At 45.5% G+C, this 18,775-nt stretch overlaps 1 protein-coding gene across 1 annotated transcript in view; it reads right to left on the bottom strand.

The window, feature by feature from the left end:
• LOC144511175 (potassium/sodium hyperpolarization-activated cyclic nucleotide-gated channel 1-like) overlaps positions 1 to 18,775 on the bottom strand; it is a 299,779-nt gene that overhangs the window by 246,359 nt on the left and 34,645 nt on the right. The window contains exon 2 of the mRNA XM_078241277.1: positions 8,078 to 8,501. Within this exon, the coding sequence (XP_078097403.1) occupies positions 8,078 to 8,501 (424 nt within the window). The remainder of the gene's footprint in view (positions 1 to 8,077; positions 8,502 to 18,775) is intronic.

Raw genomic sequence — 18,775 nt, 5'->3', positions numbered from 1 at the left:
CAATACTCGTGAATATTTTCAAAGTACTAAGCCATCTGTACAAAATCTGCCCACTTTTTCTTATCACACCATAAACTAGATCATCCACAAACTATATTATTACTCTGACTTTCAGATTGCAATTACTGTACTGTGCTAAAGGTAGATTTCAACACATATGGAGCTTTGCAATGAAGTGACGAACCAACACAGAAACACTCAGGATTGCAAAATCAGAAATCCAGTGCAAATTCTCCATGACTATACATGCATTAGTCTTAACATGAGTTGAAGCCACTGAGGAATCTTGCAAATTAATTGCAACTGCCTGACACACTTCAATAACTGTCTCACAGGAGAGCAGTAACCTCCTGACTTCAGCCAATTACAACGTCCTGCCATTGTGGCCAAGGACACTGTTGCATGTGCTGGCTAAAAAGGAAGCTATTTAAGAAAAAATGATCTTTTCAGTCTCTTTCTAGACTTGCTATGCTTTGGTGCCTGGTCCTCTTGGCGAGACCGAAATAGGGGGAATGCATGTTAAAATGACATTGGACTCTGAATAATAGCATTAAAATTTTTAATTTTAATGAGGCTCTTGCCTACTTGTAATGAGGATGCCAACCAAAATCCAGGAGCAAGAATCTTAGCTTGTATATGTGGCACCAAGTAGGAGGACAGTATTACTGCCTCTAATGCCACAGGTTGTAGGTTGCGGGAACGGTTAGTAGGTGATCAAATCACACAATCATCACTAAAACACTGAATTGTGTTTACATCGCATCCATATGGAGAAAATACTATTCTGTTCATTGATACAATGTCCCCGAGACATAAGGAGATGAAAGTATTGGTGCCGGGTGCATGGGCTAGCAAATCCACTGCTAACCCTGAGCCGGCAGTGCCTCACTCATCAGCAGCACGAAGAAAGGGTGAAAGAAAGAACTTGTATTTAGAAAGCATCTTACACACTTGGTTCCGTCCACCTCACAGCAGGTGGGAAGTCCCAGTGGTGGGAGTCCTGCAGCACCAAACATTTGGTAATGGCAGAGCCTCTGTCCCATACTGGGTCATAAAGAATGTATGATATAACAACAACTTGTATTTATACAGCATCTTTAACCTCCCATGGCACTTCACAGGAGCACTATGAAAAAATGCTGAGTCACCCAAGGACACTTAATCATGAAACTTGACAGACATCATCCTCGTTTCGAAGGACTGATGGCTACAACAGTCAATCAAAACTTGACACTGAGCCACTTAAGGAGATATTAGGGAAGATAGCCAAAAGCTTGCTCAAAGAAGTAGTTTCAAGGAGCGCCAAAAAGAAGGAAATAGAGGATGAAAGACAGAGAAGTTTGGGGAAGGAATTCTGGAGTTTAGGGTCTTGGCAGCTGGTGGCAACATAAGAACTAGGAGCAGCAGTAGGCCAACTGGCACCTCAAGCCTGCTCAGCCATTCAATAAGATCATGACTGATCTTTTTGTGGACTCAGCTCCACTGACCGGCCCACTCACCATAACACTTAATTCCTTTACTGTTCAAAAATTTATCTATCCTTGCCTTAAAAACATTCAATGAGGTAGCCTCAACTGCTTCACTAGGCAGGGAATTCCACAGATTCACAACCCTTTGTGTGAAGAAGTTCCTCCTCAACTCAGTCCTAAATCTGCTCCCCCTTATTTTGAGGCCACGCCCCCTAGTTCTAGTTTCACCCGCCAATGGAAACAACTTCCCTGCTTCTATCTTATCTATTCCCTTCATAATCTTATATGTTTCTATAAGATCTCCCCTCATTCTTCTGAATTCGAATGAGTATAGCCCCAGTCTACTCAGTCTCTCCTCATAAGTCAACCCTCTTAACTCTGGAATTAACCTAGTGAATCTCCTCTGCACCCCCTCCAGTGCCAGTATACCCTTTCCCAAGTAAGGAGACCAAAATTGTACACAGTAGTTCAGGTGTGGCCTCACCAGCACCTTATACAGCTGCAACATAACCTCGCTGTTTTTAAACTCCATCCCTCTAGCAATAAAGGACAAAATTCCATTTGCCTTCTTAATTACCTGCTGCACCTACAAACCAACTCCTTGAGATTCCTGCACAAGGACACCCAGGTCCCTCTGCACAGCAGCATGCTGCAATTGTTTTACCATTTAAATAATAGTCCATTTTACTGTTATTCCTACCAAAATTGTACTCCATCTGCCAAATCCTCGCTCACTCACTTAGACTGTCTATATCCCTTTGCAGACTTTCAGCGTCCTCTGCACACTTTGCTCTGTCACTCATCTTAGTGTCATCTGTGAACGTTGACACACTACACTTGGTCCCCAACTCCAAATCAGCTATGTAAATCGTAAACAATTGCGGTCCCAATACTGATCCCTGAGGCACACCTGATCGCCAACCAGAAAAACACTCAGTTACCCCCTCTCTTTGCTTTCTGTTAGTTAACCAATCTTCTATCCATGCTAATACATTACCCGTAACACCGTGCAGCTTTATCTTATGCAGCAGTCTTTGGTGCAGCACCTTGTCAAATGCCTTCTGGAAATCCAGATACACCACATCCACAGGTTCCCCATTGTCCACTGCGCATGTAATGTTCTCAAAGAATTCCACCAATTAATCAAACATGACCTTCCCTTCATGAACCCATGCTGCGTCTTACCAATGGGACAATTTGTATCCATACTTGCCGACAGCAAGTAATTACAATGGAGGATACCCAAGAGTCCAGAATCGAGGATAATGAGTTGAGTAAGATAACAGAGAAAGGGAGAGGCAAGGCCATGAGGGATCTTAGCCAAGAATGAGAATTTTAAAAGAGACATTTGGAGGATTTTCTACCCCCCTGTTTTCAGTGGATGGGCATGGCAGAGCGGGTGGAGGATCAACCGGGAGACCCAAAACAACTTTTACGCTGGCGGAAATTCCCCGCTTGATTGTTCAGAGACTGAATGGGTATCCTGCCATGCAATGAGGGGAACCCCATTGTAATACATTGATATCTAATTACTGGACCTCCCCGCTGTAACATTGCCCCACATAGGAAAGTTGGCCCCGGCGGCAGGACATCACCTTGGCGCGGTTTACAACAGGATTTTAAAAACAGAGAACTGGTGAACAGGAGCCGCCGGGACCACACAGGTAATTACAGCCCCATGGAGGGAGATAGTCATGCCAAAACGGTACCCTGGCTCAAGCAATGCAGGGGACAGTGTCAGGGGCAATCGGGGCAGTGTGAGGGGGCAGTTCCGGAGGGGTTACATTGGGGATATGCCAGGGGTTCTGTGACTGTGGGTGGGGTGGTGGGATCTGTGAGGAGGGAAGGCGGGGGTGGGGGGAGATTCCGTGGGGTTTTGGTGGGGGGGTGGGGTTCCTCTGTTCTATTTTTATCTTTTTTCACACTGGGGTGTTTTCAGGAGCTGAAGTTGCTGGTGGCGTGGCTGGACCTACCTCCTTGACTTTTAAAAAAAACTATGGGGGTGATTCCCCCATTCCGACCCACTAATTCTTTGGTGGGTCGGCTCGGGAGATGGCGCGTGCGCCGATTCACGGGATTCATGCATGCGTTCCCGATGCATGCGTGTCTCCCACCACCAAAGAGCAGGCACGGTCGGGTCCACACAGGCAACTGGCGGGAAGACCAGGGAAGTACTTAAAATCTATTTGGAAATTAAATATGATTATCGGGCCCGGGACTGAATTCTCCGGGCCCGATAGCATCTCCCACCCTGCCAGTGCGATTTCACTCCGGCGGGGTTTAGAGTAGCTCCCCACATTCAGAGAACTAGCAGAAGACCCCCTGGAGTGAAGGGGGGCAATCAGGGTCCCCCAGGGGTCGGGCCCTGGGGGGGGTGGTGCCTCCTGGGCATGGGCACCCTGGCAGTGCCAGCCTGCACCCCCTGGCACTACTAAAGGGGCAAAGTGCCATGCCCAGGGAGCACCTTGACACTGCCCATTGGACATTGGGCAGTGCCAAGGGGCAGGGCCCAGGGGGCAGTGCCAAGGGGGGTCTTTTGTGGGCGGGGCCTAGGGGTAATCGGTGGGGGTGGGGGTCCCGCTGCCACTCTGCAGATAGGATCGGTTGGAGCTGGAGGGAGGCCAGCGATCGAGGTGGCTGGCGGGGGGTGGGAGTGGTGGTCTGCTTAGGGGGGTGCAGTGCTGGAGAATGGGGCACTCCGGGACGGGAAGATGTCGGGACTGGCCTAGGAATGGTCCTGGGGGCTGTGATCAAGCCGGGTGGGAGGCTGGAAGGACAGCACTGTGGGGGTTCCAGGTTGGTCAGTGATCGAGCTGGCCAGCAACATGCAGGCCGACAGATCGGGGCCACTGCGCATGCACAAAGTTCCGGAGCTGTCAGACTCTGGCGTGAATAGGTCCCGCCCCCTGAGCTTTTAATGAGATTCACAATTGTGACCTCTGCATTGCAGAGTGCGGGAGATTCGAGTCTGAACTCCCACTGAAAAAACAATGTGATTTGCACCATTTTTCCCACAAATTCAGCACATAGGGGACGATTCTCTCCCAAAACATTCTATGTGTTAAAAATGGGGCAGGAAAGGCTGGCAGTGCAGCCGAGCTGAATTAACACTTAATCAAAAGTGAGAAGATTCTGCCCACTGTTTAAGCAGAAGCCAATGTCGATGAGGGAGCACGAGGACGATAGATGAATGGGTTTTTGCACAGGAATCCAGTATGGAGTTCTTCCCAATAGCTGCTCAGCATCCATTGTCTAAGTACAGAGAGCACAGTCACAGGTGAATGCACATAGTGTAAGAAATAGTGCAAGGTTGCAGGAAAGACCAGAGAATACCTACGGCCAATATATATTTCAAAAGTACAAAAATGCAACACATTTGTTAAGGCCAGAAAGTGCTGGAATCAGTCAGCAGATCTGACAGCATCTGTGGAGAGAGGAGGTTTCAAGTCAAATATGACTCTTCTTCAGAACTTTGTTATGGCAATCCTCTTTGCTTATGTGCCCACTGCTCCAAGCAGTTCTGAGTAGGCAATGTACAATAGGGAATTTACTTAAAGTGCAGAGTATGTATGAAAAGGATTTTTATTTTTTTTATTTCTATTACACTTGCTTACTGTAAAAACAAAACCAAATTGCCAACATTGCTATTAAGGAAATTCCTTTAATTGGAACGGTGTTGTAGCTGGGTTGGTCCCTTTAAACACCTCAAACCACTCTTATGGCAGCAGATATTTTATGCATTTTATCTTGCTTAATTGGATCATTCCTTCTCCATTAAATGAGCCTAAAGTGATGTTTTGCCAACGGCTTCTCACCTGTTCGCAGAACTGTGCAATTTCCATTCCCCATAAACATACTTGCAACTGTATTTACAGGTGCAACCTTACTGTCAGTAAAAGAGATTTCAGACACAGAGCTCTGCAATCTCAGCATCTGCACAAGCAGCAAGCTTCCATCACAGTAATCCTGTCAAAATATTCTTCAGGAGTTCCTTAACTAGATGCAGCATGTTTCTGTGGACAAGGCACCTTGTGATGTGCATTCTGTCAGTATCAATGTACGTCATTATGATCTAGAAAGCTGCAGACATCATTTAAAAAGCTCATGCCATGAATTTCGATTTTGTAAGCAAAAAAATTGTTCTTCAACATTCCAGTTTTGTTGGTAATGTACGATCTAGCACTGGATGAGCAACTATCGACGTAAGAGCAAGGCCAACCAAAGCTAGTATTTTACTGGGGCTTTGTCAGGGTTTTACAGATCAGTCGCTTTGCTAGACTGCTTCCACTTCCTGTTCAAGCCTTGTGTTCGATATCATTATGGAGAGATCATTATCCCATTCCAAGCCTGAATAGTTTGTTCAATATTCAATCTCTCACTGAGAAAACACAAGCTGCCCTCAATTTTCTTCCCTAACTCAATTTCATAAGGCACTCACTCACTCACCCTGATGGCAAAAACAGTCAATATTTCTGACTGAGTCATTTATGAAATAACAATGGGCAGTTGATCCAGTGCTTCTGAAATAGAGTCCAAGATGGTACTTCAGTATGGTAATTTATTTTGCATAACGCGCTATGTAGTTTGATTTGTCATAGAAAATGTACTTTGAGGGCAGTTCTGTACTAATCAAGTACTTCAGACAGGAAACAGGAATTGTGCTCCTGATCACGGCCCCTGAGGCCTTCAGACTGTTCATGGGTGAAGCAAAGTATATCACAAAGATTTAGTGCTTGTCTTCACCTTCAGCCTACACCTGAGCACCTGACAGACTCTCCAGTTCATGTGAATCCAATGGGAGACATCTGCTCCATCCATTTTCACGTACCATTGTGCTGTGGTACTGAACATTCAGAGGCAATCAGGCCAAAGAGTAGGGCTATGACTCCAACCTCACTATAATGGTGATACTACACCTGGACCTACTACAAGTGCAGATCTACACATGTGTAGTAGCTAAACCCTGGAAGGGAGTGTGCATTGGAATGGTCATGTCACCCAATCGGCCAATAGGGAATGAGCATGGGGATCTCAGTGAGAGCGTGGGATTTTGCAGCCAGCTTGATCTTAGAGTTGAGAATGAACACATCTATTGTAGCACTCTGTATATATTTGTAAATAGTAATAAACCCATTGTTGCTCGTTAGCTAACTGGTGGTCATCAATTATTGCATTTACTACAGTACGCACTCTTGTAAAGGCCCAGGAAATCTCCACAGCATGGAGAAAAACCAAGCATGTGACTGAATGGGCTTTTGCCCCTTTTTCTTTCCTCACTGTACTTGAGGAATGGTGATATTCCCAGGCACGGGAGAGGACTATGTACCCATGAGCATGCACAGGGATTGATAGACTAGGCTGGCATATGAAGGTAGTGTCACAAAGAAAGTTTCCCGCAGAGTGTTAATACTGTACAATGACTTCAGTATCACAGGACCATCAAACTGGTCAAGATCTGGTACAGTTTTAGAAATCTTTTATAGGATGCACTTTTGTGCTATTTGTGCTACCTGTCATGGACTTTGACCATCAAATCTGTAATGGTAGCCAAGTACAGTTGTTCTCAGAGGTATTCTCTCATTTAGCAAAAGTGTGTGAAAGTTGCGGCATCAAGTTTATCAACAGAAATTGATAAGAATGTGAATCACGATCCTGTTATCTGATGATGAATTGGGTTTGGCACTAAATTTTCCAGACCTTCTATCAAGCAAAATGGGTGAGTCTCGGGCTGAATATTGAAGTATGGAGCATAGGATTCACACTATTAGCAAGACCTCTTTGTCTACATCTCACAGAAACATCCCTCCAATACTGAACTGGTGTTTATAGTTCCCTTTTTTTTCTGAGCCATACTGTCAAATTAGTGCCAAACATCACTGAATTCTGGTACAGTTCTGCACTATGAATTCACATCTATTAGACTGAAATTGTCCGAACTGCAAAACCTCTAGGTAAGAGATCTTCTGAATTTGCACAAAGGTTGAAAGAAAGTCTTATATGAATGCAGCATTATCCAGTCACACAAGACGAGCAAATGGCGCTGATGGTGGGTGTGAAACAAATTGCCTCTTTACTTGAAGCTAGCAATGCTGATAGACAAGGGGTCATTTTGCAAGTCGTCACAGTTATTAGGCAGTCTAGCTCACCTCACGACAGCCTGCATCTCATAATATCACCCCATACTTCATACTGTTAAACCAAAAGGTGCTCTGAGTTCAGCTTCCTCGGGTCAAAATAATATTAACATAGTTCCAGGGTGAAATTGGATCTCTGCCAACAATAACCAATCCCTTCAAGATAACGTTTTAAATGTTTTTTTTCAATTCTGTCAACTCCTGGGGAACATTTTAAACATTGTTCTGCTCGAGGTGCAGATGTTCAATGTCTAAGCAACGTGAGACCATCTTCACATGGTGAATGAATGCTGCTTGAACTTAATCAGGCCAAATTCACTTTCATCCTCTATGCACAGTTTGCACTGTTACCAAACCAAAATTACTTTGTACCAACACAATCTGTGTGGTTAAAAAGGAATTAATAGTGGTTTCACAGCAGAACTGCAAATTGCAATTTGATCTAAGGTTTAAAAGTTTAAAAATATACCTTACCTCCTCCCACTGGTGTATATATCGTATAAGTCTTGAAAGTCTTAACAATCGCAAGAGACTGAGGATTTTGGTAAACCTCACAATTCTCAGTGCTCTGGCAGTCTTGTAAACATCAGAATCAAATCCCTTTTCTATAATCAGAAAGATATAATCCACTGGTATGGAAGAGATAAAATCTATGATAAACCAGCTCTTTAAGTATTTCCACTTGATAACATTTGGGTCCAGGATGATTTCGGCGTTATCTTCTACAACAATTCCAGTTCTAAAATTGACTATCAAGTCCACAAGGAAGAAGGTATCAGACGCAACGTTAAAAACAATCCAAATGGTTGATGTCGACTCAGTGAAGAAGGTGATTCCCACAGGAATAATTATGAGATTTCCAACCATAAGCATCAGCATTATCAAGTCCCAGTAAAACCTAAAGAAAAGAGAGGAAAAATTGAAAACAGTAAGTGGAAGAAACCATAACTGCCTTTGTTATTTGGTTCCAATTTGATTCAATAAAGTTATTGAATAGATTCAACAGTTTTTGTGAATCCATCTACACAACAGGTGATCAAAAGGACATGAATAACCACGGAAAGGCGACTGTGGCCCTGATTTTACCGGCACGCCCGCCCCGGAATAGGGGCGGGCAAGGCTCGCAGACAGCATTCTCCGTTGGCCTTGGGCACGATCTTACGAGCCTTGGGCAGGCGTGCCAATAAAATTCCGGCCACAGTGTTCAATTCAAAATTCAGATTCAAGCGGCATCAATATGCTGTCAACTGTGTGGCGAGGGTGCATCTGTACAGCAAAACTATCACAAGCAGCAACCGTCCAACATAGATGAAAGACTGCAACTCCATTGTGATATTTTCAGAAAAGTTCCTGTGCGAGTTATAACACTTACCTCTTGAATTTCATAAAGCTTTTTCAAAAATTATCTTAGTCCAGTGCTGAGGGGAATGCTAGTTTAAATCAGTAATTTCTGGCTTCAAAAGCAGAACATTTCTCAACATGGTCCTTTTAAATGCTACAAAATATTTTAGTTTCTTCAATGAATGCAACTATTGCCTCCTGTGGCATAGTTATCACTTTATTTAAAAACTGAAACAATCATTTCCCTCCCCTAAGTCCTTTACCCACATACCTGTGCCCCGCTCCCCCATCCCGACAACAAGTTGATGCAATTCGATTTTCATAGAAATGGGCTCTTCCTCTAGTACCTGACATACCAGGGCATTCTCCCTGATGTGAGGCTACGTGGAGAGTACCGAGAGGCAGACTTTCTGGCAGGAACCACTGATCATAATCAGGAACAGGAAACTAGCTGATCTGGTTCCCCATTGGGTAAATGGAAACCAACTCGAGATTCCTAAACTCCACTTAATAAAACCCAGCTAACTCAAAGATGGGAGAATTTGAAGTTGAGGCTTTGTTGGTTAGTGTAACTCAGTTTCACTACACGTTGATCACTTTCAAACTATGGGCGTGATTCACCTGACTGCACTCCAAGTGCTTCCACCAGCAGGAAAAACAGAGGGCGGAATTTTACACCAATGATACTAAGCGTCCAGCTAGCATAAAATGGGAGAGTTGCAGATCCATTTTTGGGCGAGTTTTTAGATCCAATCTTGTGCATATAGTGCATGCAAAAATCGGCTAGGCTGTTTCTAGCTGCGACAGGCAGTGGGCAGGACTTAATTCACCAGCCAGTCTGTAGGGGGAGCTATTGCGCATGCAGTCACCTCTGATTCTGTACATGTGCAATAGCAACAGCAGAGGTCTAACAGAGAGCTGGCCAGTTTGCCCCCTGGGCAGTGCCAGCCTGACCCCCCCTGGCACTGCCCAAGGGCCAAACTGGTAATGCCTAAGGGGCACCTTGGCACTGCCAACTGGGCATCAGGGAGTGCCAAGGTGGTGGTGCCAGAAGGGGCAGGGCCTATGGAGTGATCGGTGGGAGTGGGTGAGTTCCACTGCCAATCTGCACAGGGTGCACGGACAGAGGGAGGGGGGACAGAGGATCGGGGCTGGCCATCTGGATGGGGGGGTTGGGGCTGCCGGGGGGTGGGGAGGGGGTAGACTCTCGGAGAGGAAGGGATTGAGACATCAGGGCTGGTTGGGGGTGTGGGGAAATAGGGAGATCGGGCTGACCAGGTGGGACGGAACATCGGGGCTCGCCCATGGAAGTCCATGAGGCTAGCGTTCGGGTGGTGGGGGCATCGGTAGGCCATCAATGGGGGCTTGCAGGGCTGGCCAGTGAGAAGGAGGCTGCCCTCCTGAGGAGCCACTATGCATGCGCCGATCCCGGCACTGACAGATGGGCGCATGCACAGTGGCCCGCTCAGCGCTATCTTGCCGGCCTATCAGGCGGAAATAGGCCCAGCCACAGATTTTCAGAGTGAATCCCACGAGGGCACTCTGCAGTGCTCAGAGGGCCCGATTTTACCAACAATTTGCACCTGTTTTTGGGTGCAAAATCATGGTAAAGTCGGGTGCGAGGCCTTTATCGCGATCTGCACCCATGTCCGCGCAGATCGCCACTTTACCGAGACCCACGAATGGCGGGGATCCGTTCCGCGCCCAAATCGGGCATGCATTTAAATTGAATTAATGAACTGCCCGCCCAATTCTATCTGCATTTCCCCCTTTACCTCCACGTTTGCCGATCCGGAACCGTGCTTTTAGGGACTTGTTAAATAAAAGTCTGAGTCGGGTGCTCCAGCCTCTGAAGGGCACGTTCAGAGCTTCCAACGGCTCTCTGACTCAGCCCAGTGGTGGGGGGGAGGAGGGAGGCGGGTCAGATCATTCTCTGGTTGGAGGGGGAAGGAGGGGAGTGAGGTCAGATCGTTGTCTGGTTGGGGGGGGGGGAGGAGGAGGAGGCGGGTCAGATGTATCTCTGGCGGAGGGGGGGGGCAATCATTGTCTGGTGGGGGGGGAGTGAGGCAAGTTTGTAGTGGGGGGGGGGAGGGGAAGTGAGGCCAGGTCGTCGTCTGGGGGGGGGGGAGTGAGGCCAGATCATTGTCTGGGGCGGGGGGAGTGAGCCAGATCATTGTAAGGGGGAGGGGGGGGAACGAGGCCAGACCATTCTCTGTGGGGTGGGGGGCAAAGGGTGTTAGGCCAGATCATTGTCTTGGGGGGGGGGGAGTGGGGAGTGAGGCAGGATCGTTGTCTTGGGGGAGTGGGGGGGGGATGTGAGGCCAGATCGTTGTCTTGGGGGGGGTGGGGGGGTAAGTGAGGCCAGATCGCTGTCTGGGGGGCGGAGGAGGGAGGCGGATAAGATGTATCTCGGAGAGGGGGGGCAGATGGATCTCTGGTGGGGGGGGGCAGATGGATCTCGGGGGGGGGGAGGCAGATGGATCTCTGCTGGGGGGGCAGATGGATCTCTGGTGGGGGGAGGCCGATGGATCCCTGGTTGGGGGGGGGGCAGATGGATCTCTGGTGGGGGGGCGCAGATGGATCTCTGGTGGGGGGGGGGGCAGATGGATCTCTGGTGGAGGGGGGCAGATGGATCTCTGGTGGGGAGGCAGATGGATCTCTGGTGGGGGGGCAGGGGGGTCTGCTGCCACTCTGCGGGTGATCGGTGGGGGGGAGGGGGACAGGGATGGCGATTGGTCTGGGTAGTGTGGGGGGGGGGGGGTGAATAAGGGACACACACACACATCACTGTCACTAGCATTGCACTTTCAGATTGTTACCCAACCAATTCAAAGTAAACTGCAGCTATTCACTGAAAACCTGTGACCTCGTCCTTGGTTGGGTTTCTCCGGTGCCACTGCAGTGAATGGCCTTTCAGCTGAGCACCAAATTCTCCATTCTCACTGGTAGCGGGGCGGGCATAGTTGAGATCGGAGATATCTCTACAGCCAACTCACTCTACATGGCACATTTTGTTCCATTTGTAAATGTCAGTAACATTATTGGAGTGTTCAATCATACAGTTGGATGTCCCACAGAGCATTCCTTATTTAACAGCAGCTTTTCTGCTGAAATAACAAATCTGAGCATGCGAGCAATCATTCACTGGCATTCTGATTCTAATGTATACATTGACAATAAATATTTTGGTCCCAAAGTAGAAGGTATCAACATCCCTGATATTTTTTCTTGAACATGAAAGGGTTTGCTTCACAAATCTGTTTTTTTCCCCCCTCCATTTATTCTCTAACGTGAGATAGAGTGTTTCCTTGATAATGAACAGATTACTTCAGTAAGATTAGGTCGGGGATGGTGGAGACTCATGTTTCTAATATCTATGTAAAATATGATTCTTGTAGAAATACAGCAAAATAGAAATTGCAGCTTTGTATTCTCAAAGGGTGGACATTTTACATTAAGGGTTGACTGATCCAAATAGCAATACTGAACCAATCAGGTAGCAGGGACAAATAGCAAGTTGGTCCCAACACACAGATGACTTATTGGTGCCACATAAATCACTTCCCTTGTCCTATTAGAAAAGCAAACTACAGCAGATGCTGGAAATCCCTTCTCCTGTTGTTGCAGCAAGCCATTAAAATGAAGCATTCACTCACTATTTTCTGTAGTGTGGTCGGTCAGAGAATATGTTCCACCCATGATTAATCTGAAAACCAGTCTGCTTCTCATTTAACTACATAACCGTATTTAAGAGCCTCATCGAAAGAACAAAAGTACAGAAGTCATGGTAGTTTCAAACCCACTTGAATAAATGCGGCAAAGAAGAGATCAGTCATAAACAATATGGTCTGTGGGCATTAATATAAATTGCATATTGAAAGAAGCACATCTCCTGCCCAAGCAAAGATAAATAATCTGCCAATATCTAAAGCATCCACTGCTGTCATGTGTTACATTGTTTATATGTTTGCCTGTCTTTCCCCCAATGTAACTTTTACAGGTACATAAGGGTTTATAAATTTACATTGCCAATTTAAAGCTATAGGCATCAGGAACTAATAAACGGAAGATCTTGTGGACCTACAACGTAACATATTGCTGGTGAAAACTAAAATAAAATATATTCACAAAAGTATCAACATGTTTCAGTGACTTCATAGGAACAATTAATAATCCATGACAGTCAATCCAGGTTGCAAATGTTAATCAGTTTCAACACAGAAATATACACGTAAAAATGAAAATGTAATCCCTTAGAAAAATGCCGACATGCCCCAATTGTTTGTGTGTCTCTATCGCTTCCTGAATAAATGCACTAAAAACGTGTTACTGAGCCAGACTGACCAGGGGATCCCAACTTTGATAGAAACATAGAAAAACTACAGCACAAACAGGCCCACAAGTTGTGCCGAACACATCCCTACCTTCTAGACCTACCTATAACCCTCCATCCTATTACGCTCCATGTACTCATCCAGGAGTCTCTTAAAAGACCCTATTGAATTTGCCTCCACCACCACTGACGGCAGCCGATTCCACTCGCCCACCACCCTCTGTGTGAAAAACTTACCCCTAACATCTCCCCTGTACCTACCCCCCAGCACCCTAAACCTGTGGCCTCTCGCAGCAGACATTTCCACCCTGGGAAAAAGCCTCTGAGAGTCCACCCGATCTATGCCTCTCAACATCTTATACACCTCTATTAGGTCTCCTCTCATCCTTCGTCTCTCCAAGGAGAAAAGACCGAGCTCCCTCAGCCTATCCTCATAAGGCATGCCACTCAATCCAGGCAACATCCTTGTAAATCTCCTCTGTACCCTTTCAATCTTTTCCACATCCTTCCAATAGTGAGGCGACCAGAACTGAGCACAGTACTCCAAGTGGGGTCTGACGAGGGTCTTATATAGCTGCATCATTAACCCCGGACTCCTAAACTCAATCCCTCGATTGATAAATGCCAGCACACCATAAGCCTTCTTAACCACCTCCTCCACCTGCGGGGCCGATTTCAGAGTCCTATGGACCCAGACCCCAAGGTCCTTCTGATCCTCTACAGTACCAAGAGTCTTTCCCTGTATATTGTACTCCTTCATCCCATTTGACCTAAAAAAATGGACCACGACGCATTTATCTGGGTTGAAGTCCATCTGCCACTTGTCCGCCCAGTCTTGCATCCTATCTATGTCCCTCTGTAACTTCTGACATCCCTCCAGACTATCCACAACCCCACCAACCTTCGTATCATCGGCAAACTTACCAACCCATCCCTCCGCTTCCTCATCCAGGTCATTTATGAAAATGACAAACAGCGAGGGTCACAGAACAGATCCCTGGGGCACACCACTGGTGACCGACCTCCATTTAGAAAAAGACCCATCTATGCCCACTCTCTGCCTCCTTTGGGCAAGCCAGTTCTGGATCCTCAGACTTTGATGAATTCATTGATCTCGATCTCTCGTGGATTGCTCTCAGGATCTTACTGTCCATCATGAGGGACAGGAAAAAAGTCAGTTACTGTTCCTTTTCCCAATCACTTTCATGCCCAAAAGTACATGGTTGGGGATGGGATCAACCGCAGGTACCTTGTGCCATCAAACAGCTTATTGACACTCACTGTCTAATGTTAAATGTGAAAAGTAGCCGTAGAGTCGTAGAGGTTTACAGCATGGAAACAGGCCCTTCAGTACAACTTGTCCATGCCACTCCTTTTTTTAACCTCTAAGCTAGTCCCAATTGCCCGCGTTTGGCCCATATCCCTCTATAGCCATCTTACCCATGTAACTGTCTAAATGCTTTTTAAAAGACAGAATTGTACCCGCCTCTACTACTACCTCTTGCAGCTTGTTCCAGACACTCACCACCCTCTGTGTGAAAATATTGCCCCTCTGGACCCTTTTGTATCTCTCCCCTCTCACCTTAAACCTATGCCTTCTAGTTTTAGACTCCTCTACCTTTGGGAAAAGATAGATTATCCAGCTGGTCTATGCCCCTCATTATTTTATAGACCTATAAGATCACCCCTAAGCCTCCTACGCTACAGAGAAAAAAGTCCTCATCTCTCCAGCCTCTCCTTATAACTCAAACCATCAAGTCCCGGTAGCATCCTAGTAAATCTTTTCTGCACTCTTTCTAGTTTAATAATATCCTTTCTATAATAGGGTGACCAGAACTGTACACAATATTCCAACTGTGGCCTTATCAATGTCTTGTACAACTTCAACAAGACGGCAAGGCCAATTTTGATGGTATCAGGCAGGAACTTTCAAAAGTTAATTGGGGGAGTCTGTGGGAAGGCAAAGGGATGCCTGGTAAGTGGGAGGCTTTCAAAAGTGTGTAAACCAGGGTTCAGGGTGAACACATTCCTTTTCGAGTGAGGGGCAAGGCTGGTAGAAGTAGGGAACATTGAATGACTCGGAATATTGAGGCCCTGGTCAAGAAGACACATGACATGCATAGGCAGCTGGGATCCCTTGAAGAGTACAGAGGGTGTAGGAGTAGAGTTAAGAGAGAAATCAGGAGGGCAAAAAAGGGACATAAGATTGTTTTGGCAGATAAGACAAAGGGGAACCCAAAAAGCTTCTACAAATACATAAAGGTCAAAAGAGTAACTAGGGAGAGAGTAGGACCTCTTAAGGATCAACAAGGTCATCTTTGTGCGGATCCACAAAAGATGGGTGAGATCTTAAATGAATATTTCTCATCTGTATTAACTGTTGAGAAAAGCATGAATGTTAGGAACTTGGGGAAATAAATAGTGAAGTCTTGAGGAGGTGCTGGAAGTCTTAAAGCATATCAAGGTGGATAAATCCCGGGGACCTGATGAAGTGTATCTCAGGACACTGTGGGAGGCTAGGGAGGAAATTGCAGGTTTCCTAGCAGAGATATTTGAATAATCGATAGTCACAGGTGAGGTGCCTGAAGATTGGAGGGTAGCAAATGTTGTGTCTTTGTTTAAGAAGGGCTGCAGGGAAAAGCCTGGGAACTACAGGCCGGTGAGTCTCACATCTGTAGTGGGTAAGTTGTTAGAAGGTATTTGAGAGACAGGATCTAAAGGCATTTAGAGATGCAAGGATTGATTAAGGACAGTCAGCATGGCTTTGTAAGTGGAAGATCATGTCTCACAAATTTGATTGAGTTTTTTGAAGGGGTAACCAAGAAGGTAGATGAGGGCAGTGCAGTTGATGTTGTCTACATGGACTTTAGCAAGGCCTTTGACAAGGTGCCACATGGTAAGTTTTGCATAAGGTTAAATCTCATGGGATCCAGGGTGAGGTCGCCAAATGGATACAAAATTGGCTTGATGACAGAAGACAGAAGGTGGTTGTAGAGGGTTGTTTTTCAAACTGGAAGCCTGTGACCAATGGTGTGCCTCAGGGATCGGTGCTGGGTCCAATGTTATTTGTCATTTATATTAATGATTTGGGTGAGAATTTAATAGGCATGGTTAGTAAGTTTGCAGATGATACCAAGATTGGTGGCATAGTGGACAGTGAAGAAGGTTATCTAGAATTGCAATGGGATCTTGATCAGTTGGGCCAGTGGGCTGATGAATGGCAGATGGAGTTTAATTTAGATAAATGCAAAATGATGCATTTTGGTACATCGAACCAGGGCAGGACTTACTCAGTTAATGGTCGGGCGTTGAGCAGAGTTATAGAACAAAGAGATCTAGAGGTGCAGGTTCATAGCCCATTGAAAGTGGAGTCACTGAAGGACTCCTGGCAACAAGATGCATTGGAACACCACCATCTACTCACTCCCCTCCAAGTCACACAGCATCCTGACTGGGAACTGTATCATTGTTCTTTCACCATCGCTCGGTCTCCCTCCCAAACAGGACTGTGGGTATACCTACAACATATGTATTTCAGCAGATCACTAGCACCTTTTCCAGAGCAATTAGGGATGGAAAATCAATGCTGGCCTTGCCTGTGATGCTCATATCTGATGAACCAATAATAATATCAAGGAATTGAAAAGAAAACATTTTTTCACATTTAGATACTCAAAGTATACAACAGCCATCTACAGAGAAGCCTTTAATCGGCCTTTCATTAACGGATACTCATCAACAGAGAACAACTTCAACATATTTTCTGTTGTTCACTATGTAGTCTTCTTCAGCTTGTGGTCCCAGCTCATACCCTTCACAAAATCTTCCTTGCTTCAGGCATCTTGCTGTTATCCCAAAATATGAAATTAGGGTGATGATTATAACATATGGAATAGAATATGCCAGATACCCAAAGAATAAATGGAATACCCATCAGTATTCACCAATTCTTAATTGCATCCAGATTTGTTTTTCATCATTCCCTGAAAATGCTGTCTTCTATTAGGGATAGGGTTCCACTGTATCTCCTGAATCATTACCTCACACTTCAGGTGTGATATTAAATAGTGGGTAACAGATCATCTAAGATATAGGGACATCACAAATCAGCTTCTTCTATCCTGATCCAAAGTCCTCACACATGAGCCATCCAACTGGGTCACTGGACAGCAAACAAGGGAAAGGACCCAATTCTTCATCCGCCTATACCTTCCCTCCTTTCCCCTCCCCCCCACCCCCCCCCACCCTCCCACCCCCTTACCTCTGTCTCCTTTTCATGATTGAGGACATTGAGGACCAGCTGCAGTATTTCCACTGCCATCTAGATTCATATCAACTAATGGTGGACTGAACCTAGAACTTGGTGCTCAGCCAAAGAAACCCTAAACAGAAAACTTAAAGCTTCAAAAATGATTAAATAGCTTTTTGCTATAGGGCAAGGAACACCTAATCTGTTGCCACTAGACTGGACCATGAGACCGTTTTGTTTCTTCTTTCTAACAGTAAAGAGTATCCCAATAAGTATTTAGGACAGTGTCAAACACACTCTGCACAGTGCCTGCAGTTTTCTATTCTCCCACTATACACTCGGTTAAGGTACTCATTCTTTCCACCTTTGGAAGAAAGGTGAATTGTCAGGTGAACTGCACTTGGATTTGAATGGAACCCAACAGAGTTTCCTGAAGCTCCAATATCTCTGTAAAATATTGTGAAGGACAAGAACAGCAACACTGCATTAAAACCATCACCTCCAAGTCACATCCTGATTCGCACATAAATCATGTGTCTTCATTGTTGCTGGATTATTATCCTGGACTGCCTACCTATCAGCACTGCAAGAGCACAGTCACCTCAGGGACTGCAGCACTTCAAGGAGTGGGCCCACCATCACTTTCTCAAGGCAGCTAGGGATGGGGACCATAGTTGTGACCTTGCCAATGTTAACAATATTTCATGAACATTTTTTAAAAAGTAAGCCTCTATTTAAAATAGCATTTTATTTCTCAGAATCAGTTAATGTTTTGAGAGCTCTATTTAAAGGAAGCCTTTGCTCAGGCATTAATGCTTCAGTGCTTGATTTGTCAAAATATTAAAATACCAGCAATGTGTTCCCATCACAGGTTTTTTCTGTAACTGAACAAGATACTGAATGATTTCATAACACTTTAATATTAACTTCCCCGGATCCACACATCAGCAATTGCTAATTATATAATTGGTCACCTGACCTGATAATATGCAACTTGCTGCTTCACAATGAATAAACATCAGGCTTGATATCACTTAGGATGAGTTATTGGGAATAGCCCCTCAATATAGACCGAAAACCTATTCAGCCAACCTGTCATAAATACAAAATTCTGTCTTCAGAATTCCATATAGCTGCACTTATTCAAACTCAGAATTTTTGGCCTTGAATCAAGCTCTGCTTAGATTTTACTTAACTATAGTTTTCAGCTAACAAGACCCAGTGTAACTGAGTTTCACCACCCACATCA

The sequence above is a fragment of the Mustelus asterias genome, chromosome 1 (assembly GCF_964213995.1).
Source record: "Mustelus asterias chromosome 1, sMusAst1.hap1.1, whole genome shotgun sequence".
In the NCBI taxonomy this organism is placed as follows: domain Eukaryota; kingdom Metazoa; phylum Chordata; class Chondrichthyes; order Carcharhiniformes; family Triakidae; genus Mustelus; species Mustelus asterias.
The sequence above is the reverse complement of the archived record's forward strand: the minus strand, read 5'-3'. Positions and strand labels throughout refer to the sequence as shown.